General features: G+C 48.1%; 1 protein-coding gene across 1 annotated transcript in view; it reads left to right on the top strand.

Annotated features, from left to right (window-relative positions):
- Positions 1 to 552: 552 nt before the first annotated feature.
- The window catches only part of LOC142657511 (vitamin D3 hydroxylase-associated protein-like), a 124,964-nt gene continuing 117,348 nt past the window's right edge, over positions 553 to 8,168 (top strand). Inside the window, exon 1 of the mRNA XM_075832547.1 lies at positions 553 to 768. Within this exon, the coding sequence (XP_075688662.1) occupies positions 553 to 768 (216 nt within the window). The remainder of the gene's footprint in view (positions 769 to 8,168) is intronic.

Genomic DNA, 8,168 nt, shown 5'->3' with positions numbered 1-8,168 from the left:
TAACTAAGGCTACTACTTTAAAATGAACACAAGGAAGGAGGAGCCGGTGGAGCCTCCTATAGAGGAGGGGAGGGGTCTGCAGAGCCTCCTATAGTGGAGGGAGAGGGTCCTGCGGAGCCGCCTATAGCGGAGGGGAGGGGCCTGTGGAGTCTCCTATAGTGGAGGGGGAGGGGCCTGTGGAGCCTCCTATAGCAGAGTTGGAGGGGCCTCCGGAGCCTCTTATAGCGGAGTGGGAGGGTCCTGCGGAGCACCCGAAGCCTCCTATAGTGGAGGGGGAGGGGCCTGCAGAGTGGGAGGCTTTACTTACTGAATTTAATTAGTTTATTAAATATTCCATCTGTCCCACAAGCCCACAGGGGCAGAAATACCCCCATTATTGTGCTGCTGTTAGGACTAAGGGAAACAGATTAACGTTGGAGATCGACTCTTCTAGATCAACTTTTTCCTGCGCTCTTCCCCTTTAATATTGTAGAGAACTCTTGGCACCTGACCAGACATTTGCAATATATATAAAAACTGCTTCCCTCCGCCCTCCACAGACTCTGCTACTCCATGGACAGGATACAGGAGAAGGTGGCCGGACTCCTCTCGCAGCATGCACTGGAGTGTAAGCTCTTGGTCACTGCAGGCTGCATTTTAGCTGCGTATTTTTTTGGCCTGAGATGGAGGAAGAGACGACAAATCCACAGGAGAATGGAGGAGGAGAGAAAGAGGAGCGAGGACAGCGCGCAGCAAATGAGAGAGGCGCTGGACAAGTTTCACAAACAGGTTATTAAATATTCAATATACTATATATACACATATATACAGTATACACACATATACACGCACATATACACACACTATACACATATACACCATACACACTATATAAACACACACTATACACATATACATCATACACACTATACACCATAAACACATATATACACACTATATATACACACACTATACACACATATATACACATATACACCATACACACTATATAAACACATACTATACACATACTATATATATATATACACACTATACACACATATATACACACTTCCTGATCGTCCTACGGCAGCACACTTAAAGAGGCTCTGTCACCAGATTATAAGTGTCCTATCTCCTACATAATCTGATCAGCCCTGTAATCTAGATAACAGTGGTCCTAGTAATAAAGAGGCTGTCACCAGATTATAAGTGTCCTGTCTCCTACATAATGTGATCAGTGCTGTAATGTAGATAACAGTGGTCCTAGTAATAAAGGGGCTCTGTCACCAGATTATAAGTGTCCTGTCTCCTACATGATCTGATCGGCGCTGTAATGTAGATAACAGTGGTCCTAGTAATAACGAGGCTCTGTCACCAGATTATAAGTGTCCTGTCTCCTACATAATCTGATCGGCGCTGTAAAGTAGATAACAGTGGTCCTAGTAATAAAGAGGCTGTCACCAGATTATAAATCTCCTGTCTCCTACATAATCTGATCGGCGCTGTAATGTAGAGAACAGTGGTCCTAGTAATAAAGAGGCTGTCACCAGATTATAAGTGCCCTGTCTCCTACATAATGTGATCAGTGCTGTAATGTAGATGACAGTGGTCCTAGTAATAAAGAGGCTGTCACCACATTAGAAGTGTCCTGTCTCCTACATAATGTGATCAGCGCTGTAATGTAGATAACAGTGGTCCTAGTAATAAAGAGGCTGTCACCACATTATAAGTGCCCTGTCTCCTACATAATGTGATCGGCGCTGTAATGTAGATAACAGTGGTCCTAGTAATAAAGAGGCTGTCACCAGATTATAAGTGGCCTGTCCCCTACATAATGTGATCAGCGCTGTAATGTAGATAACAGTGGTCCTAGTAATAAAGAGGCTGTCACCACATTATAAGTGCCCTGTCTCCTACATAATCTGATCGGCGCTGTAATGTAGAGAACAGTGGTCCTAGTAATAAAGAGGCTGTCACCAGATTATAAGTGCCCTGTCTCCTACATAATGTGATCAGCGCTGTAATGTAGAGAACAGTGGTCCTAGTAATAAAGAGGCTGTCACCACATTATAAGTGCCCTGTCTCCTACATAATCTGATCGGCGCTGTAATGTAGAGAACAGTGGTCCTAGTAATAAAGAGGCTGTCACCACATTATAAGTGCCCTGTCTCCTACATAATGTGATCAGCGCTGTAATGTAGATAACAGTGGTCCTAGTAATAAAGAGGCTGTCACCAGATTATAAGCGCCCTATCTCCTACATAATGTGATCGGCGCTGGAATGTAGATAACACCAGTGGTTTTTATTTTGAAAAACAATCATTTTTGAGCAAGTTATGAGCAATTTTAGATTTAGTTTCTTAATGCCCAACTGGGCGTGTTTTTACTTTTGACCAACTGGGCGTTGTACAGAGGAGTGTATGAGGCTGACCAATCAGTGACCAATCAGTGACCAATCAGTGACATACACTTCTCATTGTTCCAGCCCAGTATGATCCACAGCACAGTGAGATTGTGCAGTGAAAGAAGCTGGGCTGGAACAATGAGAAGTGTATGACGCTGATTGGTCACTGATTGGTCACTGATTGGTCAGCCTCATACACTTCTTTACAACACCCACTTGGTCAAAAGTAAAAACACGCCCAGTTGGGCATTAAAGAGGCTCTGTCATCAGATTTTGCAACCCCTATCTGCTATTGCATGTGATCGGCGCTGCAATGTAGATTACAGTAATGTTTTTATTTTTAAAAAACGAGCATTTTTGGCCAAGTTATGACCATTTTTGTATTTATGCAAATGAGGCTTGCAAAAGTCCAAGTGGGCGTGTTTAAAGTAAAAGTCCAACTGGGCGTGTATTATGTGCGTACATCTGGGCGTGTATTATGTGTGTTACATCTGGGCGTGTATTATGTGTGTACATCTGGGCGTTTTTACTTCTTTTACTAGCTGGGCGTTGTGTATAGAAGTATCATCCACTTCTCTTCAGAACGCCCAGCTTCTGACAGTGCAGACACACAGCGTGTTCTCCAGAGATCCCGCTGTGACGTCACTTCCTGCCCCAGGTCCTGCATCGTGGTGTATCCGTCCTTTACGGACGTAACATGCTTGTGTGAACCCAGCCAAAGGGTTAAAGGATCCAGTGGATCGCAGAGCAGATTCTATATTAAAAAAGCCTACTCATCGTCGTTAGCGGCGTGTGAAGTGGCGTCAGCCTCCATCCCGGTTGCCAGAGCCTTCGTACATGGCTGAGTCGGCTCTCTCAAGATCTGGGGGATCTTACACAATATCCGTCTCATGAGCGCGGCTGCGGAGTTTTGTGTGACGAGCCGCTGGATGTCTTGACGTTTTCTTCCTGATCCCTGGCTCTCTCTAATGTGGCGCGTAGAACCCTCTGGATCAAGCAATGGACAGGGGACGCCCCGCCCAGAATCATCTCTGATCCCCACCATTTCTGCGCTCTTCGGCCCTCAGCTGGAAGACATCCTTAAATTGATAAATAATTAAATAGGGGTTTCCTTCAAACGTCCCCCAAAGAGGCCGCCATTTAAAACCATTCAAAACAGTTCCAAGAGGTCCCCTAAGGGTCAAAAATATTTTTGTGGGGGGTGACAGGCAGCGTACAGCAAGCAGGAGGGTAATCCCCCCTTCAGGAAGAAGTCCCCCTTTCAGAGAAATCCTAATTTATGACGCCCAGAGAGAGGGGTGTCCAGTAGGTGGGAGACTGGGGAAGTTTGTTGACCTTTGGCGCCTGGGTCAGATCCACCCTCCAGAATGGCGACTCGCTGGAACTCAACACCGTCCAAGGATATAAACAGGGGAAGAAATCCTATTATTCTCAGGCTTATTCCAGACTTCATAAGGAAGGAGCTGTGGAGGAAGTCCCGTATCATCAGCGGGATCGGGGACTGGGTCTCCTAAGTGACAACAATGCAGCACCAGCAGCCGGGGGTCACTAAGGACTGAACATGTCAGGGGGACAGCCCCAATACATATGTGTCCCCCCACTGGCGTAGCTATAGGGTTCGCAGCGGTCGCAATTGCGACCGGGCCCCGAAGCCAGGGGGGCACACGGCCCCCCGCACCACATCAATAAAATGTTACTATAGTAACTCGGGCCGCGGGCCCCTGTTACTATAGTAACATACTTTACTTACCTTCCTGGTTCCGGATGGCAGCGGAGGTCCTGACGTCAGGCGCTGTGCGCAGCATCGAGACTACAGAACTCCCGCCGCGGCCGAAGAGGAAGGTAAGGTTAGCCCTGACTGGCGGGATCCGACTCCCAGCTGTTTTGAAGGGGCTGCAGCACTCGTACGAGAGCTGCTCCCCTTCATTCCTGTCACTTCATTCCGGTCACACTGTGAATCGGTGTCGGCGATTCACGGTGTGGGCGAGTAGTGAAATGAAGGGGAAGCAGCTCTCGTACGAATGCTGCGGCCCCTTCAAAACAGCTGATTTGCGGGTCCCGGGCGACACATCAGCTATTGATGGCCTATGCTGAGGACAGGCCATCAATGTTTAGGGACTGCACAACCCCTCATAGACATCTAATGGGTAAATTAAGGACTATAGGTTTAGAAAATATAGTTTGTAATTGGATTGAGAATTGGCTCAAGGACCGTATCCAGAGAGTTGTGGTCAATGATTCCTACTCTGAATGGTCCCCGGTAATAAGTGGTGTACCCCAGGGTTCAGTGCTGGGACCCCTATTATTCACCTTATTTATTAATGATATAGAGGATGGGATTAATAGCACTATTTCTATTTTTGCAGATGACACCAAGCTATGCAATATAGTTCAGACTATGGAAGATGTTCATGAATTACAGGCAGATTTAAACAAACTAAGTGTTTGGGCGTCCACTTGGCAAATGAGGTTTAATGTAGATAAATGTAAAGTTATGCATCTGGGTACCAACAACCTGCATGCATCATATGTCCTAGGGGGCGCTACACTGGGGGAGTCACTTGTAGAGAAGGATCGGGGTGTAATAATCTGCAGCATCATATGTCCTAGGGGGAGCTACACTGGGGGAGTCACTTGTTGAGAAGGATCTGGGTGTAATAATCTGCAGCATCATATGTCCTAGGGGGAGCTACACTGGGGGAGTCACTTGTTGAGAAGGATCTGGGGGTAATAATCTGCAGCATCATATGTCCTAGGGGGCGCTACACTGGGGGAGTCACTTGTTGAGAAGGATCTGGGTGTAATAATCTGCAGCATCATATGTCCTAGGGGGCGCTACACTGGGGGAGTCACTTGTTGAGAAGGATCTGGGTGTAATAATCTGCAGCATCATATGTCCTAGGGGGAGCTACACTGGGGGAGTCACTTGTAGAGAAGGATCGGGGTGTAATAATCTGCAGGCATCATATGTCCTAGGGGGCGCTACACTGGGGGAGTCACTTGTTGAGAAGGATCTGGGGGTAATAATCTGCAGCATCATATGTCCTAGGGGGAGCTACACTGGCGGATTCACTTGTTGAGAAGGATCTGGGTGTAATAATCTGCAGCATCATATGTCCTAGGGGGAGCTACACTGGGGGAGTCACTTGTAGAGAAGGATCGGGGTGTAATAATCTGCAGGCATCATATGTCCTAGGGGGCGCTACACTGGGGGAGTCACTTGTTGAGAAGGATCTGGGTGTAATAATCTGCAGCATCATATGTCCTAGGGGGCGCTACACTGGGGGAGTCACTTGTTGAGAAGGATCTGGGTGTAATAATCTGCAGCATCATATGTCCTAGGGGGAGCTACACTGGGGGAGTCACTTGTTGAGAAGGATCTGGGTGTAATAATCTGCAGCATCATATGTCCTAGGGGGAGCTACACTGGGGGAGTCACTTGTTGAGAAGGATCTTGGTGTAATAATCTGCAGGCATCATATGTCCTAGGGGGAGCTACACTGGGGGAGTCACTTGTTGAGAAGGATCTGGGTGTAATAATCTGCAGCATCATATGTCCTAGGGGGCCCTACACTGGCGGATTCACTTGTTGAGAAGGATCTGGGTGTAACAACCTGCATGCATCATATGTCCTAGGGGGCGCTACACTGGCGGATTCACTTGTTGAGAAGGATCTGGGTGTACTTGTAGATCATAAACTCAATAACAGCATGCAGTGTCAATCAGCTGCTTCAAAGGCCAGCAGGATATTGTCGTGTATTAAAAGAGGCATGGACTCGCGGGACAGGGATGTAATATTGCCACTTTACAAAGCATTAGTGAGGCCTCATCTAGAATATGCAGTCCAGTTCTGGGCTCCAGTTCATAGAAAGGATGCCCTGGAGTTGGAAAAAATACAAAGAAGAGCAACAAAGCTAATTAGGGGCATGGAGAATCTAAGTTATGAGGAAAGATTAAAAGAACTAAACCTATTTAGCCTTGAAAAAAGATGACTAAGGGGGGACATGATTAACTTATATAAATATATTAATGGCACATACAAAAAATATGGTGAAATCCTGTTCCTTGTAAAACCCCCTCAAAAAACAAGGGGGCGCTCCCTCCGTCTGGAGAAAAAAAGGTTCAACCTGCAGAGGCGACAAGCCTTCTTTACTGTGAGAACTGTGAATCTATGGAATAGTCACCGCAGGAGCCGTCACAGCAGGGACAGGAGACACTGCAGGAGCCGTCACAGCAGGGACAGGAGACACCGCAGGAGCCGTCACAGCAGGGACAGGAGACACCGCAGGAGCCGTCACAGCAGGGACAGTAGACACCGCAGGAGCCGTCACAGCAGGGACAGTAGACACCGCAGGAGCCGTCACAGCAGGGACAGTAGACACCGCAGGAGCTGGTCGCAGCAGGGACAGGAGACACCGCAGGAGCCGTCACAGCAGGGACAGTAGACACCGCAGGAGCTGGTCGCAGCAGGGACAGGAGACACCGCAGGAGCCGTCACAGCAGGGACAGGAGACACCGCAGGAGCCGTCACAGCAGGGACAGTAGACACCGCAGGAGCCGTCACAGCAGGGACAGTAGACACCGCAGGAGCCGTCACAGCAGGGACAGTAGACACCGCAGGAGCTGGTCGCAGCAGGGACAGGAGACACCGCAGGAGCCGTCACAGCAGGGACAGTAGACACCGCAGGAGCTGGTCGCAGCAGGGACAGGAGACACCGCAGGAGCCGTCACAGCAGGGACAGGAGACACCGCAGGAGCCGTCACAGCAGGGACAGGAGACACCGCAGGAGCCGTCACAGCAGGGACAGTAGACACCGCAGGAGCCGTCACAGCAGGGACAGTAGACACCGCAGGAGCCGTCACAGCAGGGACAGTAGACACCGCAGGAGCTGGTCGCAGCAGGGACAGTAGATGGCTTTAAAAAAGGCTTAGATAATTTCCTAGAACAAAAAAATATTAGCTCCTATGTGTAGAAATGTTTCCCTTCCCTTTTCCCTTCCCTTGGTTGAACTTGATGGACATGTGTCTTTTTTCAACCGTACAAACTATGTAACTATGTAACTATGTAACTATGTAACTATGTAACCCCTAAGCCTACGATGTATCAGGCTTAGGGGGCCCATTAGACAGGATGACAGATTGTGTGATCCTGTCTGCTGGGCCCTGTATCTAAGCCAATCACACTGTAGGTTTAGATACATGGCCCATGCATGATCCTGTCTGATGGGCCCTGTATTACTGTATAAGATTACTGTCTGCTGGCCCTGTATCTAAGCCTACCTTGTGGTAGGCTTAGATACAGGGTCCCACAGACAGTATCACACATGGGCCCTGTATCTAAGCCTAACACATGTGTTACTAATCATTTTTTGTGTGTTTTCTTACAGATTCGGTCGTTGGACACGTCGGATTCCAGGACGACTTCGATGGCAGCTTTTTTTATTATCAATATAATGGATAATGAGGGTTGTGTTTTTTTTTTTAATTTCAATCAAATATTTTTTCTATGTCTTTGTGGTTTTTTTTAAACTATATTATCACCGCCTTAGTAATGGCCGCCGGCTGATTGACAATCTCCATTACTAAGGCGGGGCTTAGTGTTAGCCGTTGCAGAGGCGATCACTAACCCCCATTATTACCCCGGTACCCACCGCCACCAGGGGTGCTGGGAAGAGCCGGGTACCATCCAGTACTTGACCATCTGTAGTGATGGTCGGCCACTGGGGTGGTGGCAGGCTGGTATTATCAGGAGGGGAAAGGCCAAAAACAGTGGCCCTTCCTA

The sequence above is a fragment of the Rhinoderma darwinii genome, chromosome 7 (assembly GCF_050947455.1).
Source record: "Rhinoderma darwinii isolate aRhiDar2 chromosome 7, aRhiDar2.hap1, whole genome shotgun sequence".
In the NCBI taxonomy this organism is placed as follows: Eukaryota; Metazoa; Chordata; class Amphibia; order Anura; family Rhinodermatidae; genus Rhinoderma; species Rhinoderma darwinii.
Note: the sequence above shows the minus strand (reverse complement) of the source record. Positions and strands in the feature narration are given on the sequence as shown.